Source organism: Rhinoderma darwinii, chromosome 4, assembly GCF_050947455.1.
Source record: "Rhinoderma darwinii isolate aRhiDar2 chromosome 4, aRhiDar2.hap1, whole genome shotgun sequence".
Classification (NCBI taxonomy): Eukaryota; Metazoa; Chordata; class Amphibia; order Anura; family Rhinodermatidae; genus Rhinoderma; species Rhinoderma darwinii.
The window spans coordinates 116,820,371-116,838,936 of NC_134690.1; the positions used below are offsets into that span (position 1 = coordinate 116,820,371).

At 46.5% G+C, this 18,566-nt stretch overlaps 2 protein-coding genes across 2 annotated transcripts in view; one reads left to right on the top strand and one right to left on the bottom strand.

Moving 5' to 3' along the window:
* The window catches only part of MED12L (mediator complex subunit 12L), a 507,362-nt gene that overhangs the window by 66,177 nt on the left and 422,619 nt on the right, over positions 1-18,566 (top strand). The window contains exons 10-11 of the mRNA XM_075861497.1: positions 4,852-4,951; positions 6,475-6,611. Of these exons, the coding sequence (XP_075717612.1) occupies positions 4,852-4,951; positions 6,475-6,611 (237 nt within the window). The remainder of the gene's footprint in view (positions 1-4,851; positions 4,952-6,474; positions 6,612-18,566) is intronic.
* LOC142758982 (uncharacterized) lies at positions 16,564-18,209 on the bottom strand. The gene is made up of 2 exons (XM_075860755.1): positions 18,162-18,209; positions 16,564-17,379 (listed from the first exon to the last, which is right to left on the bottom strand). Exons 1-2 carry the CDS (start codon positions 18,207-18,209, stop codon positions 16,564-16,566), a joined length of 864 nt encoding a protein of 287 aa, XP_075716870.1.

Below are 18,566 nucleotides of genomic sequence, written 5' to 3' on the forward strand. Positions count from 1 at the left end.
TAGACGCCCGCGTCAAAGAAGTGACCTGTCACTTCTTTGGCCGTAATTGGAGCCGCTATTCATTGACTCCAATGAATAGCAGCGCTAATTACGGCCGTAATTGACGCGGCGTTCAAGCGCCTGCACATGCCGGTACGGCTGAAATTACGGGGATGTTTTCAGGCTGAAACATCCCCGTAATTTCAGCCGTTACGGACCCCCGCCGTGTGAACATACCCTTACCTGTCAATTGTAGGATATGTTAGGCAACAAGTGAACAATCAGGTCTTGAAGTTGATGTGTTGGAAGCAGGAAAAATGGGTAAATGCAAGGGCTTGTCCACACACAACGGAATTGCTGCAGCAATTCCACTGAAAAACGCAGACATTCCGCTGCGACAAAAACGCACCATTTCCTGAGGTTTTTACAGCAGAAAATGGTGCGTATTTTGCTTCGTCTTTCCTCTGAAAAACGCAGCAATTCTGTCCACTTTCCGCAGCTCGAATTGACATGCTGCAGTCCGAAAAACACGCAGCGCAGGTCAATTTCTGCTCTGAATTTTTATGCACTGTGTGGATGAGATTTGATCAATTTCATCCACTATGCTGATACTGTATTCTGCTGCATTTTTTACGTCCAAAATTCCGGCCTGAAAGTTCCGCAGCATGTGGACGAGCTTTAAGGGTCTGAGTGACCTTTGATAAGGACCAAATTGTGATGGCTAGAGGACTGAATCAAAGCATCTCCAATACAGCAGGTCTTGTGGAGTGGCTCCGATATGCAGTAATTAGGACCTACCAAAAGTGGTTTCAAGAAAGGACTCTTAGGCCGGATTTCCACGGATCAGATTTGCTGAGTAAAAACTGTGCAGCTTATCCGACCTGGAACCCGTAGCACCTTCCATTCAAAAAATTGCATCACATTGTGGTTGGTGCGTTTTTTCGGATGGCATTTCCGCTGCATAAAAAAGTGCTCATACTTACCCCCTCCCTCCTTTCACGTCCACTCCGGCCTCCTACGTTGCAGGCCATGTGACGCTGTAGCCTGTGATTGGCTGCAGCGGTCACATGGGATGAAACGTCGTCCCAGGAGGCCAGACTGTAGGAAGAAGAAGGGCGTTCTGAGTATGTATGACTTATTTTTTTCTCAGAATTGCGATTTTTTTGTGTGGTGTAATCGATGCAAATACACCACAAAAGTCACAACACTTGGCTTTCTGCTGCAGGTTTTGCCTCCCCCATTAAATTTAATGGGCAAAACCCACAACAGAAAATCAACAAAAACGCAGCATAAATTGACATGCTGCGGATTTAAATTCTGCACCACAGGTCCATTTATTAACGTTTATGCAGCGTTTTTATTTTTAAAGTGCCCAGGAAAATAAAACCATTTTTTTCCATACAAAGTGCTTTTATATTGTGCAAAAGGTGTAAAACATAAATAACCCTATACATATTTGTATCGCCGTATGAAAACCCTCATGAGGCAAAAGCCAATTTTCCTTATCTTAGCAAAAAATTCCTTCCCAACTCCAATATGGCAATCAGAAAAAATCCCTGGATCATCGACCTATATCCAGTAATCTAGTACATATAACTTGTAAAATTATTATCAATCTGCCCAGGTCTTCCTGCTCTATAACATACGTACTGCCTATAGATTGGACAGCACATACCATGTTACAGGTTCAGTGGCGGATTAAGTGCACCATGGGCCCTGGGCTGTTGACACATCTTGGGCCCCCTCCTTCCCCCTCGCAATCCAACTCCCCCAACCTGCTGACACTGTACCCGTCAGTGCCACTGACCTGATGGATAGAGGTTTTAGCACTAGATACAGCTGCTCTGTATTCAGGATATAAAGCAGCTGTATCTCAAAAAGTGAAAATTTTTGATAAAAGTATTTAGAAAGCTGCACCAGACACTGACACTGTTTTATTAAAGAAAAAGTAATAAATAATAACAATAATAATAATAAAAAATATTGTAACACCTCTTTTTAAAGTGTAACTGAACTTTTAAAAAACTTTTGATATGTCATACTGATATGTCAGAACTTTTAATCGGTTGGGGGTCCGAGCACTGAGACCCCCACCGATCGCTAAAGTGAAGTGGCAGAAGCGCACGATTGAATGCTGCTCCGCTTAGTTTCTGAACGGCATTCCTCGGAGTGGTGTACGTCCGTACACCGCTTGCTCGGCTTTCCGAGAAAAGCTGATCAGAAAGAAAGCAGCACAGTTTTCACCTGAGCGCTTCTGCCATTTTGTTTTATCGATCCATGGGGGTCTCAGTGCTCGGACCCCCACCGATCAAAACTTCTGATACTTCACTATGACATGTCAGAAGTTTTTTAGAGAAAAAATTTAGGGAAATTTATGACATATCCTGTGGATCCTGTCAGATAGATGTGAGTGCCAACTCTGGGACCCGCACCTATCTCTAGAACCGGGCCCCCTAAACCCTGTTCTACCTCTTTCTGCTATCGCTGCCTCCTGGCCACTTCCTGACTTCATGGACTTTTCGTAACTTTCATTCAGTTCCATGGGACTTATGGAAACAGCATAGCTCAGCAAGCTACGCTGTTTCCGTAACTCCCAACCATGTAATCAGGATGGGGCCGGGAGGCAGCGAGAGCAGAAACAGGTAGTAAGGGGATTAGGGGGCCCCATTCTATAGATAGGTGCGGGTCCCAGAGGTGGGACCTGCATCTAGCTGACATTTATGACAAATCCTGTGGATCCTGTGGATATGTCATAAATTTCTCTCATGGGAAAACTGAGGGCTGTATGAGGGAGATTATATTGCAAGGGGAGGTCAGGTTGTCTGACTGACTGCTGGGGGCTCTATAGGGTGATCTGAGTGTCTGATTCTGATGTCTCTGAGGGGGGGGGGAGATAGCCCTCCCATAGAGCCCTCAGCAGTTAGTCGCTCAGACCCCCTATAGAGCCCCCAGCAGTCAGTCAGACAATCCAACCTCCCCTTGCAATATATTAGTAACTACTGAGGGCTCTATTGGAAGGGATTATACTGAATGGTGAGGTCTAACCATCTAAGGGACTGCAGAGGACTCTATGAAGGGGGAATAAGAGCCCTGTGCAGTGAGTAAGATGCTCAACCCCCCCCCCCTCCGCTGTATAATTAATCCCCCCTTAGCATCTGTCGTCAGTCAATTGTTGCTTGGGGCAGGAGGCGAAAAGCAAACTAACCTTCCTCATCGCTCGACTACCACCCTGCTCTTCTGTTCCTCACTGGCAGTACTTGCAGCATCAATGAGGGGCGTGTTCTACCACCGCTAGTAGATGCACATCTGCTAGTCCTATCCAGCCCCTGCTATTGCTGTCCCTCCTCCTCCACCCCATCAACTGCGCCGGCTGCTCTATTCTGTCCTAGTCTGCCCCTCCCTCTCTATCAGCAGCGGCCATTAGCGGTGCTAGCAAGCTGCATGGCTGCATGATACTCTGAAGTGATTTTTTAAATTATGTGCGGTTCGGGCGACCATGGGCCCCCTGGGAGCCTTGGGCCCCAGACGGCTGCCCGAACCGCCCATATGATAACCCGCTACTGTACAGTTTCCCTTTAAACCCTATGGACTAAGCATCCATTTTTTCATAGTCGATTTCTAAGAGCCATAAAATTTTTCGTTTTCCGTCGACATATCTGCATGAGGGCTGTTTTTTTTTGCGATATGAGTTTTAATTTTAAATAACACCATTTTGGGGTACATATAATTTATTGATTCAATCGCTTTGAGCGATTTAAAAAGCATAAGAGGTTGATTTTATTTACCCATGTATTGTCTGTCCCGTTGCAGTACATTAAATAAAGCAACATTACCTTTTTTTGCAAACATGGAGTGCTGTATCTTTTTCTACTTATGGTATTTTATGGCTGAACAGTGTATATATTAACAGTATAAAGAAAACTGAATGTCTAATTCTGAAAAGTAGTAAAGCTTATCTGAATCCCTACACGTGTGTTTATGTCAAATGATACCAGGGTGTTACATTTGTACTTACCAGTATTGCTGTGCACAAAATTTCTCTGTGCACGCTAGAACCAGATTTAGAAAATAAATATAGATTTTGTCTGTATACTGGATTAGCGGTGATTCTGTATTATTGTTTGAGAGAATTAGTTGAACTAAGAAAAAATTTATATTTCTAGACCTAAAATTAAGTCTAATTTGAGTAGAGCCTTTTAATTAGTAAGGTCCCCAATAATAAGCTGACTGAGGAAGGTCCCTCTGCTGCTACCCACCCCAAATGAATTATTATTTGTGGAGGAACCCAGAAGAAATGAAGCACTAACCCCCTAGTTATATATGGAATGACCTTTTTAGTTGCTCTATGCTCTGGCTAATAGAGAGGGGGTCTGAAAGACTGGGATCGGTCTGTCTGGAAGACCCCTTCTATTAACTCAGACTACCCTACAATGGCATCTGAAAAATAGGTTGTCTTAACCAGAACACTACTTTAATATGTTGTTTACTGGACCACTGCTGCTCTTGGGAAATTGGTGCCTTTTACCGTCCATTTTTTAGCTGTTCACACTGTTCTGCAATACAAATTGGCAGCATATATTCACTGATCAGCTTTGGGAGCAATAGCAGCATTCTTCCCGAGCCATATTAAACGACAAAGAGAAAGTCAGAAGTTGGTGCCAGAGCTGGCATTGTTCTGTCTGGTTTGTGGCTGATAAAAGGTCTGTACTTAGAATTGTATTACTATTATGTCATGGTAAAACAGTAATATTTTTTATGTAAGGTCACAAGAGAACACAGTCATTGTTTTGTATTTATTTTGAATTATGAGCTCAAAATATTATTCTGGAAATTTCCAATCAAAGAACTTTTCTCAATATTATTATTTTTCAGGTTCGAGCTAAAATTTATGAAGTTGAACAACAGATTAAACAAAGGGGTCAGGCCGTGGAAGTCCGGTGGTCATTTGATAAGTGCCAAGAATCAGCTGCAGGTAAAGTGGTACCTACATGATATTATGAATTTCTTGGATTAAATTTATGGCCTATTGATTTAAGTGGAAAGAACATTCGCTTGCCTTTAGTGATTTTATTCGATGCCATTGGTTCTTATTAGGAAAATGCAGCCACTTATTAATCATATAAGCATTTGAAGATTATGCTGAATTTATTAGAATAACTACACAATATACACTTTGTAAATGAGTTAGAACATCTTGAGGGAATCTCCTGCAAAATAGCACCTAGAATTTCTGCGAAATGATCATGCCAAAATTAGGAGGAGATTGATAAAAAATGGGATATGTGACTTGCTACTCCTGCCTTGTAAGGGGGTACAGTAGTTAAGTTGATAAAATAGTTTTTTTTTTAAATAAAAAAAACAGTTCAGAAATATACATTTATAGCCCACAGGTTGTGATCCTAACAGTTGTTGTACAGTCCATAGCAAAGCATTCAAGTGATTAGGTGCAGCACAGGAGAAGTCAAAGCAAGGGCATATGAGAATGTCATAGGAGAGGCATATAAAGGGTGCTAGAGATCAGATAGGAGATGTACATTATCGTGAAAAGCTTTGTAGGTGAGTAACAGAGTTTTGAATTATATTCTAAAGGGTACTGGAAACCAGTGACAGAGAGCAAAGTCATTAGTACATTCCGCAGACCTAAAGATCAACATGGCTACTGCACTGAGGATGGATTGATGCAGAATTAGCTAAAATATTGATATTAATTTATATGAAAGCAATGTGAAATTGCTATGGAGCAGAAAAGAAGAAAACATAAAAATCTGGTAGTTGTACAATTAGATAGCTGTAATTAAAATAAATCTTCTAATATCACCTACAGATATTGGTTGTTATTTAGAAAAATATTTAGCATATTTCCAATTGGCCACTAAGCTTAGGTAAGGAATGTGTTTCTCCGTGTTCGCTGAAAACTATGAGCACTATCTTATTCCATTGGGCACCCTCTAATGCTTTGAGAGTCACTACAATCAGCTTCTGCAAGGGGAGAAGGGGCTGTCCAAACTGAAGAAACCTTTTAATGTAGGGGAGTGGTCAGGTCTCCCATTCTCAACTATCTGAGCATATTATAGAGGTGGAGATGATGAGATCGTCGATTTATATATTTTATTTTTTTTATTTAAATCCTGCCATGAATAAGGTCTCATGCACACGACCGTAGCCATGTGCACAGCCGTGATTTTCGGGTCGGACGGCCGCAGAGTGTCACTCGCGGGCCACCCGCAAATCACGGGCCGTGCACATGGCCGTGGGCATTAATTTCTATGAGACTGGACCGCAGAACACGGCCGTAATAAGACCTGTCCGTTCTTTTTGCTGTCCAGGCTCCTGGGCCATGCACGGACCGTGGAAACCCTCTATATTATATGCGGCCTTCAGATAGGAGACCTGACACAGAGCCACTTTATCCACTTATTATGGAAGACTAATTTAAAAATAAATTGGTATCATGCAAGTCTCTGGTACAGTAACATAATCTTTACTCTTTTCCAGGTGTTACTATTAGCAGAGTTTTGCACACACTGGAAGTTTTAGATCGGCATTGTTTCGACAGACTGGATTCTAGTAACTCTTTGGATACCTTGTACTATAAGATATTTTGCACAAATCAGAATAAGGACAGTCAGGAGGTAATATGACGTCTTCAAATTAGTGTTTCTATATCTAAAAATAAATTAAGTTATGCCAAATCTTAATAGATAAATCATGAAACTAAAATACACTGTACAGATTTGATTCTGCAGTCTTTTGCTATTTTACTGACGAAAACACTGGAGGGTAGTTCACTTATACCAACCTAGCATGATCAAACATAGAGTTATGTAATACTAATTTGAGGTGTGTAGTCAAACATACAGTGACAACAAACATGGCCTTACAAGACAGAAGCCAAGGGAAAACATCTGAAGTCCTATTAGCTATAGATGATTCAAACTTCAGGAGGGTGGTGTATTTAATGCAGTCCTGGGTGCTCATTCGTAGTTAAAGGGGTTATGTGGGTCCCGAAAAATATTTGCATTGTACTTACTGCAGTATGTGAGTACATTCGCTAATATACTGTCACGATGCGGGGTGTGGACCCACTGGGCCATACCGCGTAGCGGGATGGTAGCTGGCCAAACAGGTAAAGTACAGATTCTATAGTTCAGAGAGGATACCTGAGGCAATGTAGACAGTAGCAAGGCAGGCACGGCTGTGACCAGGTGGCAGGTAGATGTCAGGCATGGCGTAGCAGAACAGGCGTGGAACGCAGCACAACTCGGCAACAGCTCAGCACGGCACTAGACCAGGATAGCACGGGAACAGGATACAGGGAACATTAGGAAGCTGGAAGACACTAGGGGACCATTAGCACGACAAAGTTTGGGTAACAAACAACGCTCTGGCAGGGAACAAGAGGGCAGAGCCCCTTTTATAGCCCAGAGCATTCTGGGCTAGATTGCAGACTTCCTGCAATTATGCGCGCACTGGCCCTTTAAGGCCGTGCACGTGCGGGTGCGCGCGCCCTCCGGAGACAGTCTCGATATCCGGAAGTGAGTGCCGGCGCCTCACAGGAGGACGACGCTGCAAGCAACTCGGATGTCCATGGCCACGGCCGTCGAGGGGTAAGACAGAACGACGGGCCGTGGCCATAGGTGTTACAGTATCCCCCCTCTTACGTCCCCTCCTCTTAGGACCAGAGCGGGAGAGAAACTTCCTCATGAGGACAGGAGCATCGATGTTCTCCTCTGGCTCCCAAGACTTCTCTTCTGGACCGAACCCCCTCCAATCCACTAACTAAAACGTCCTTCCTCCCACCTTCTTGGTGGCCAGGATCTCCTTTACTTCAAAAGTCCCAGATGAGCCGCCAAGGATCACTGTAGAACTAGTCCTGGAGTAGCGGTTCAGGACCACGGGTTTCAGCAAGGAGACATGAAAGGAGTTAGGAATCTTGAGGGTAGGGGGCAGCCGCAGCTCGTAAGATACCAGGTTGATCTGTAGCAGGATTTTGAAGGGTCCGAGGAACCTAGGAGCAAATTTGCAGGACGGCACCTTCAGCCGGATATTCCTTGAAGACAACCAGACCTTTGTACCTGGAAGAAACTGAGGAGGAGCCCGTCTTCTTGTATCTGCCTTTCTCTTCATGCGGTCCACCGCCAGCAGGATAGAAGATCGGGTCTGTTGCCATATTTGCAGAAAGTCCCTGAAGGTAGCGTCAGATGCAGGCACCTGGGATATGGTAGAGACAGGAAGAGGTATACGAAGATGTTGGCCGTAGACGATGAAGAACGGACTGGAAGTGGTGGACTCACTAGTGTGGTTATTATAAGAGAACTCCGCCCATGGGAGAAGCTACACCCAGTCATCATGCCGTCTGGAAACAAAGTGACGCAGATAGATCCCCATAATCTGGTTAACCCTCTCAACTTGCCCATTGGTCTGGGGATGATAGGCCGAAGAGAAATCCATCTTTACACTGAGGAGACCGCAGAGTGCTCTCCAAAACTTCGAGGTGAACTGGACCCCTCGGTCCGAGACAATATGCAGGTGCAAGCCGTGCAGACGGAAGATGTGTTGAATGAAGAGGTCAGCTTATCGCGTAGCAGACGGCAGACCGGTCAAGGGAACTAAATGAGCCATCTTAGAAAATCGATCCACCACCACCCAGATCACACTGCAACCCGCAGAAGGAGGCAGATCCGTGACAAAGTCCATTGAGACATGCTGCCAAGGGGCATTGGGCACAGGCAGTGGCTGGATCAGGCAAGCAGGTCTGGAGTGAGCAACCTTATTTGCTGCGCATGCCGTGCATGAGGAGACAAAGTCCATAACATCCTTGGGCAGCGTGGGCCACCAGAACTGACGGGCAATTAGATCTTGGGTCTTTCGAGCACCCGCGTGACCTGCCAGCTTGGAACTGTGACCCCAGCGAAGGATTCTTCCTCTGTCTGCCAGATGCACAAAAGTCCTTCCCGGAGGAATGTCTCTAACTTGCAAGGGGTTCACAGAGAAGATTCAGGAAGGGTCAATAATATTCTGTGGAGACTCCACAGTGTCCTCAGTTTCAAATGACCTAGACAAGGCGTCGGCCCTCACATTCTTGTCGGCAGATCGGTAGTGGAGTTCAAACCGGAACTGAGCAAAGAACAACGACCACCTGGCTTGACGAGTATTCAACCGCTTGGCCATCTGTAGGTAGGTCCAGTTCTTGTGAAGACCAGGATAGGATAGACTGCACCCTCCAGTAGATGTCTCCACTCCTGCAGAGCCAGCTTGATGGCCAGTAACTCCCGATCCCCAATCGAGTAGTTGCGCTCTGCAGAAGAAAACAGCTTGGAATAATCGCCACATACCACAGTCTTGCCTTTCAAACCTCTCTGGAACAACAGTGCACCAACACCAACAGAGAAAGCGTCCACCTCTAACGAAAACTGTATGGAAATATCAGGGTGGTGAAAAATAGAGGCCGACGTGAAGGCTTTTTTTTAAGGATTCAAATGCGGCTTCTGCCTTCCGGAGTCCACACTTTGGCATTCATACCTTTTTTAGTGAGGGTAGAGATGGGAGCAGTTAAAGATGAGAAGTTAGGAATAAACAGCCGGTAGAAGTTGGCGAATCCCAGGAAGCGTTGTATGGCCCTTAAGACTTGGGGGCGTGGCCACTCTAAGGACAGCCTTTACCTTCTCAGGGTCCATCTTGAGGCCCTGATCGGAGATGATATAGCCCAGTAAGGATAGAGAATTTTTCTCAAATACACCGTTCTCCAGCTTGGCGTAAAGATGATTCTCCCTTAGACGAAGCAACACCTGGTGGACATGACTTTGATGAGTTACTAGATCTGGGAAAAAAATCAAAATGTCATCGAGGTACACCACAACACAAACATAAAGGAGATCACGAAAAATTTAATTGACAAATTCTTGAAACACCGCGGTGGCATTACACAGGCCGAAGGACATAACTAGGTATTCATAGTGCCCATCACAAGTATTAAAAGCAGTCTTCCACTCGTCACCTCGACGAATCCGGATTAGATTGTAGGCCCCCCGCAGGTCCAGTTTAGAAAAAAAAATTGCCCCCTGTATGCGATCAAACAGTTCAGAAATCAAAGGCAATGGGTACCTGTTCTTCACCGTGATCTGGTTGAGGCCTCGTTAGTCATTGCAAGGTTATAGTGATCCATCCTTCTACTTGATAAAGAAGAACCCAGCTCCGGCCGGGGATGAGGATTTATGAATGAAGCCCCTCTCCAGATTCTCTTTGATGTAGGCCGACATACACTGGGTCTCTGGCAAGGAGAGAGGGTACACCCTACCGCGAGGAGGAGATGACTCAGGAACCAAGTTGATCAGACAATCACATTCTCGGTGTGGCGGCAAGGTCTCAGCCTCCTTTTTATTGAAGACATCGGAGAAACAAGAAGGCAACCCTGCCAATGACTGAAGCGGAGAAGGCTGTAGTGGCTGGATATGACCCAGGCAGCGGTCAAGACACTTCGTACCCCACTGGAGAACCTCTCCAGAGTTCCAATCCAGGACTGGGGCGTGTAGACGGAGCCAAAACAATCCCAGCAGCACCGGGTTGACGGCCTTGGACAGGAAAAACAGGGAGATGAACTCAGCAGGGAGAGCTCCTACTTGGAGTCTTAATGGCTTGGTCACAGGCACAAATGTGTCAGGCAATGGCAGTCCATCTACCGAGGCAACGATCAACTGCCTTTCCAGAAGAACAGTAGGCAACTGAAGAAGATCCACAAGGTTCTGGCAGATGAAGTTGTCTGCAGACCCAGAGTCCAGGTATGCAGAGACCGGATGGGACCTCGCGCCAGTAGTGATGGTTACGGGAAAGAACAGTTTAGGAGAGAGTTCTTGATTAAATGCAGTAACGCCCAGGGTTGTCTCACCCATCAAACCTAGGCGCTGGGGATTTTTGGCTTGTGAGGACACAGACGCACGACATGGCCAGCAAGGCCGCAATATAAACAGAGTGCAGAGGTGCGTCTGCGCTGTTTCTCCTGGACGGACAATTTTAGCCGGTCCACTTGCATCGGAACCTCGGGGCAAAGCATTAGAAGGGGGCAAGAGGGGTTGCTGGAAGTTGGGCGCCAGTCTAGGAAGCCGTCTCTCCTGACGAACTTCATGAGATGTCTCCCTCAGCCTTATGTCCACCCGAGTGGCAAGCAGAATCAAGTCGTCCAAGTCAGGTGGCAGATCTCGAGCGGCCAGTTCATCCTTGATCTCGGACGATAGGCCATGCTAAAGGATGCCACCAAGGCCTCATTGTTCCAGGATAGTTCTCCTGCCAGGGTCCAGAACTGGATGGTTTATTCGCCCACGGAGGTGTCCTCTTGGCGAAGGTTGAAGATAACAGTGGCTGCCGATGAGACTCACCCTGGCTCCTCGAAAACATTCCGGAATAACCACACGAACCCCTGGAAGTCTTGGGTCTCGGGTCCGTTACGTTCCCAGATAGGGTTTGCCGATGCCAGGGCCTTGCCGGCAAGTAGAGACACGATGAAGGCGATCTTGGTTCCGTCCGACGGAAATGCTCGGATGTGCAGGGTAAAATGGATATAGCATTGGTTCAGAAACCCTCGACACATGCTGCCGTCTCCATAGAACCGAGAAGGTAATGGCAGCGAGAACCGAGGATCCGAGCCGGAACTGCCAGGAGGAGTAGCAGGAGGGTCAATCTGTGGAGCTTGCATAGAGGCAGGAACAGAAGCAGCTAGCATCCCTAGCTGCTGTGCCATGGAGTCCACTGCCACAAGAAGTTGATCCTGTCTTACTCGGAGATCCTGCAGGTCTACCTGCATGGCTTGGGAGGGTGACATGCCCTTGAATTGACCAGCGGAGTCCATGGCTAGAGCGTACTGTCGATGCGGGGTGTGGACCCACTGGGCAGCTGGCCAAACAGGTAAAGTACAGAGTCTATAGTTCAGGGAGGATACCTGAGGCAATGTAGACAGTAGCAAGGCAGGCACGGCTGGGACCAGGTGGCAGGTAGATGTCAGGCGTGGCATAGCAGAACAGGCATGGAACGCAGCACAACTCAGCAACAGCTCAGCACGGCACTAGACCAGAATAGCATGGGGACAGGATACAGGAACAGGAACAGGGAACACTAGGAAGCTGGAAGACACTAGGGGACCATTAGCACGACAAACTTTGTGTAACAAGCAATGCTCTGGCAAGGAACAAGAGGGCAGAGCCCCTTTTATAGCCCAGAGCATTCTGGGCTAGTTTGCAGACTTCCTGCAATTATGCACGCACTGGCATTTTAAGGCCATGCACGCACGCACGGGCGCGCGCGCCCTCCGGAAACCGTCTCAATATCCGGAAGTGAGTACCGGCCCCTCACAGGAGGACAACGCTGCAAGCAACTCGGATGTCCATGGCCACGGCCGTCGAGGGGTAAGTCAGAACGACGGGCCGTTGCCATGGACGTTACATATACATTCCGGTCCCCTGTCGCACTGATTATGAGATTTTAATAGATTTTTATAGCACTGGCGAGGGACCGGAAGTCTAGTTGCACCGTCTTACTTCATGACAGCATGACTCTTTGTCATGTGACCGGACCCACTGTACTCCATGTAATTGCTGTACTACTGCTACTGCTTGTACATAGAGTACAGCGGGGCCGGTCACGTGACTAAGAGGAGTATCGTCATGGAGGAAGACTGTGCAGCTAGGCTTCCTGTCCCCCGCCAGCGCTATAAAAATTATTAAATCTCAATCCGCGTGACAGGGGACCAGATGTATATTAGCAGTGTACTCACATACCGCAGTGCTAATACTTTTCGGTCCCCACATAACCCCTTTAACAATGTTTATTTTGGTGAAGAAGATATATATTTTTGGACCTTTTGCTTGTCCTGTCTGTAGTGGCCTGTCGCTTAGTAGGGTATATTTCTCACGGTCATCACAACTAAGAGTCCTTAAAGAGGCTCTGTCACCACATTATAAGTGGCCTATCTTGTGCATAATGTGATTGGCGCTGTAATGTAGATTACAGCAGTGTTTTTTTATTTAGAAAAACTATCATTTTTGACGGAGTTAGGACCTATTTTAGATTTATGCTAATGACTTTCTTAATGCCCAACTGGGCGTGTTTTACTTTTTGACCAAGTGGGCGTTGTGAATAGAAGTGTATGACGCTGACCAATCAGTGACGCAATCAGCGTCATACACTTCTCTCCATTCATTTACACAGCTCATAGTAACCTTGCGTTGTTCACTATGTGCAGTTACTCAAGTGTCCTGACAATGAATAGACATTACCTCCAGCCAGGACGGGATGTGTATTCAGAATCCTGACACTTCTCTGATGTCTGTGGTTGATTTACAGCACAGCAGGCGTAGTCTCGCGAGATTACGCTGTAAACTGTCATTTACATCGAGACTACGCCTGCTGTGCTGTAAATCAACCACAGACAACAGAGAAGTGTCAGGATTCTGAATACACATCCCATCCTGGCTGGAGGTAATGTCTATTAATTGTCAGGACACTTGAGTAACTGCACAAAGTCAACAACGCAGGGTCACTATGTGCAGAATAAATAAATGGAGAAAAGTGTATGACGCAGATTGATCACTGATTGTTCAGCGTGATACACTTCTCTCCACAACGCCCACTTGGTCAAAAAGTAAAACACGCCCAGTTGGTCATTAAGACCTTCATTAGCATAAAGCTAAAATAGGTCATAACTCCGTCAAAAATGATCATTTTTCTAAATCAAAAACACTGCTGTAATCTACATTACAGCGCCGATCATATTATGTACAAAATAGGCCACTTATAATGTGGTGACAGAGCCTCTTTAAATATGACATTCCTGTGTTGGTAACTGGGACTTCTTTCTCTTAGTGTACAATCCCCTAGTCTGTTTGTAAAATGCTGTGTTCTGTATTGTCCATGGGGAACTATTTATGTCACATCCATATTGTTATCTACTCTCATCTCAGTAATGTGAAGACAGAAAGGGGAAGTGGTTTAGTAGGACATGTCAGACTGTATGAGAAAATGAATTCTGACTAGATTCCTATTTTGATGAACATCTTATATGAAACGGTCAATGTAGTGAATTTGTTGAAGGGCTTGTCTGCATTGGACAATTCTTTTTCATTAGAATGTTCTAACAAGTTCATCACATGCTGCTGGGGTCTCGAACTATCAGCTTGGGATCCAAGCAGCAAATGTTCAATTTCCTTTCTACACCATGAAGTATTACATGGTTGTCATTTAAATCAACGGGTTGTTCATGTAATACATGGACGTCCTTACATCATCTTATGGCTGACGTTTCTTTTCACCAATATATTACGTCAAAACATGGTGCACATCTTTAGTTAATTTTGTGCATTTTTTGACTCCTTTTAGTCATACCCCTTTCTTAGACACTTTCAAAACTGTTGAGGTAGGTGTAAAAGTTTTATAAAACAAAAAGGTTTTGCCAGAATTTGAGAATTCTGGCATATTTTGCTTAGTAATTCTACCCCCACTGTGTGTATAGAATTCCATACTGACTAACAGAAAATACCCAGCTTCTAAGGTACAAAAGATTTGGAAAAATCGGCAATAGAAACGCTGCTATTTCCCGACATAAATGCTGTGTGTGAATCCAGCCTGTAGGATTCTTACAGAATAGATAGATACGGGACATGTTGCATTCATGCTGTTAAGCGTGATGTAACAATGACGGTGAATATGTATTGGGATTAATCGTTAAAGTAAATCTGTCATTATACTATGCAACATATATACATTACCGCTGTACTATTAGCCCAAATGGCACACAAATAAATATTGTGCTGTTTTGCTAATGGCAGCAAGCAAAGAATATCCATTCAAGAAGGCTGTATTCATGAGGGGAGCTCCACCTGCCTCCTCTCACCTACCTCACCATTGACTGATGGCTGTCATGTATATATACACAGATAGGGGGCAGCAGTCATTATTGGTGAGGGGGTACGATCCACTCATGAATACACCGGACTCATTACTACAGTCCGCTGTATTCTTTGTTAGGATCTTATTAGCCATACAGAACAATATTTATTTTGTGGCGTTTGGGCTAAAAGTACAGTGGTTCTGTCTTCATACCGTGCAAAATTTAAAACGGGGCAGCATAATATGATGACAGAACTGCTATAAATTACTAAGATAGTGGTTTCCACCTATAGTGTTATTATTGAAAGAGTAGTACATTTATCCTAACACTTTTAGGCTCTATTCACACCAGGTTTGGGGTATTTGTCTAGCATATACTCCGGGTAAGTCTCCCCACTTATACGCTGGATGCACAGTATGCAACTGTATGGCATATAATTGCATGTGTCTGACATTGACTCCTGTTGTAAAAATAAAATGTATACCCCGCATGACTTGCCTAAGTAGAGTCGTGCGTTAATGAGCCTTTACTTATCCCTTCTTTTTCCTCCTCCCCCACCTTGAGAAAAGACACGTGACACCGAGGTTGGATGTGAAATGGCCACAGCAGCCGTTTATTAATTTCACAATTTTGTAAAATGCAATTTAAAATCCGAAACATTCGGATAACTAATTAGGAATCCAACCAGAGAATTCCTCCTAATAATTCACATGACCCAACATGGGTCATAATCATAAATAACATTTAACGTTAACATTAATCCGAGCAGGGGAAGTCCTTGAAGCCATTTTTAGATATTCCTTTTATACCTCGAGTTAGCCATCTGCACCACCACCAAGACATTACCTCCAGCCGTAAACCAGCTCGGAAGCACCGTTCACCTCTGCAGATGGCCCCAACCACCAGAAGTCCACCTCAAAGGGATAACACCCTATGAAGCCTTCCACCATGTACCTTTTTTGGGGGACGCATACCCCCGATGCGACCCCCCCACCATTTCGTACTGACCGACCTCAAGGACTCCCCCCGCCACAGAGAAACAGGCCTTGACCACCTTAAGCCTGTGAGTTCCGCCACACCACCACCGCCCTTTCAATTCCTTCTGCTATTGCCAGACTCCACAGATCAATCCCAACCTCGGTCAAATGAACCCCATCACTCCTCCAGTAGTTCCCCACTCCTGACTCCAGATCCCTGTGCCGCAAACAAACGCCCCCGCTCTTGGCCACAAAACGGGACACCGCCCGATTAACTTTAATGCGAGCCTTATTGACCCTCTCCACTGACCTAGCCAGCCGCCAATGCTTCCTAGGAACAATGTCCGACCAAACTATCACTAAACCGGGATAGGAAACCCACAAACACAACATATCGTGTTTGATATCCCGCGCCAACTCCCGAAAGGGGCGGGCCCCCAAATCATTCCCACCCACGTGCAACACCAAGACTTCTGGAACCCTATCCAGCCGAGAGTATGTCTGGAATTCCGTTAACACCCTGCTCCACGACATACCTCTAAATCCCAGCCAATGCAAAACCGCGTCCTGCCGCGGAATGCGCAACTGGCGACCATCAGGGCGGACGTCCGCCCTCAAAGCCCCCCAATGCACGTAAGAGTGGCCCAACAACCATACAAGACAAGGAAGCTGATCTGAAAAGGAAAAGAAAATTAAATACCAGCACATAAACGTTGTTACCAGCAACATGACTCATAACAAATGGGGGCGCACGTAGGACTTAAACCTGTTGGACTCCCAATGGCCAATGCGCCGCACCCCCTCGTCATCCAACCCCCAGCGCCCCGCCTCAGTTGCTGCGCCAATCCTGAAGGAATGTGATGAGTAAGGACCCGCCGCGACGCCGACCGCCGCCAGGCATTTTTTAAACACCGCGCCAAACTGAAATCTGGATAAGAATGACCCATCCTCGTGACAAAGCAACGGCAACTCGGGAGACCCCGCCTGTGGTTTAAAAACACTCATGCAAGCGACCGGACACATCGCTGACCCCGGGAGGGCAAACAAAACTATCCGCTTGCCTTTACCCAGTTGATCAGTTTTTGACCGCCGCAACCATACCTCGAGCCGGTCCCCATATAGGCTCACCTCCCCCCGTCTCAACCCCCCTGCCCGCTTGGTACTAGGTGACACCAGCTCGCCAATTCTAAGAGCCCCAAAGAACGCTAAGGAAAATGCTAACCGAAACAGCTCCACCTCGGATGAAGAACGACAGACAGATACTAGCGATACACCCAAAGACATGAGAAGAGAAAACGACACGGGCCTTCTACAATCCGCTTCGACCCTACCTCGGCGCAGACCCTTTAAAGCCTGTACCACTAAGAATTCTTTGGATACATCCCGAAAGCCCTGTAATTTAAAACCAAAAGCCAACGCAGAAATAAAACGATTCACCTTTACCAACGAAAACCCCGCCTCCCAGGCGTCCCCCAACCAGTACAAAAGTGCCACCAACCTGTCTCGATCCGTGCTGACGTTACCCAACACTCTTACCCACTCCTCCCACTGCTTCCAACAGGCAGAATAAGCACTCCACGTTGTGCGCGCCAACGACCTTTCCACCAAGTGCCCTACGGGACCGAGACCAGATCCCAGAGATGTTCCGGACAAGCCAAACCGAGACGGTCCGCTCCCGGTGCCAATTCCCGAAATCGGTCCCACTGCGAGCGAGAAAGAGCATCAGCAATACAATTCTGTACCCCCGGCACATGCACCGCCATCACCCACGCGTTCAAAGACAAGCACACCAAGACTAAATGTCGCAACAACTGAACTACCGGAGGAGAGGATGCAGTAATGTTATTAATGGCCAGCACCACCCCCATGTTGTCGCAGTAAAAACGAACCTTCTTATCCCTGAGCCTGTCCCCCCAAATGGTCGCCGCAACCACGATAGGGAACAGCTCGAGCAGGGCCAGATTCCGCGTGAGTCCACTGGACACCCAGCTAGCCGGCCAGTTTCCTGCACACCAAGAACCACCCCCATAGGCTTCAAACCCACCTGCACCAGCCGCATCCGTAAAAATCTGTAAAAAACTCGTATCCTGCGCTGGAGCCATCCATAGCGAGCGACCGTTATACCGGCCCAAAAACTCATCCCAATCAGCCCGATGCTCCTCCTTGAGCCGCACAAAGTGATGTGGCGCACGAACCCCCGCCGTCGCCGCAGCCAACCGCCTACTAAAGACCCTCCCCATTGGCATAATCCGGCAAGCAAAATTCAACTTCCCCAGCAACGACTGAAGATCACGCAACGTAATTTTCTTTAACCTACAAACCAGACGTACCTCCTGCCTCAAAGACCCTAGCTTATCCGCCGGAAGACGACACTCCATTGCCACTGAATCAATTTCGATCCCTAAAAAACAAATGGTCGATACCGGGCCCTCCGTTTTTTCAGGCGCCAAAGGGATTCCAAAATCCCTCCCCACCTTCTGCAATGAATGAAGCAAGTTACCGCAAACCGGCGAACCCCCCGGGCCGACGCACAAGAAATCATCCAAGTAATGTATCAACGAGTCGACCCCGGCTACTCCCTTTGTCACCCATTCCACGAAGCTACTAAACGCCTCAAAATACGCGCAAGAAAGGGAACTCCCCATCGGAAGACACCTATCCACGTAAAAAGCCCCATTCCAAAAACAACCCAAAAACCGTTGGCTGTCTGGATGAATCGGCAACAACCGGAACGC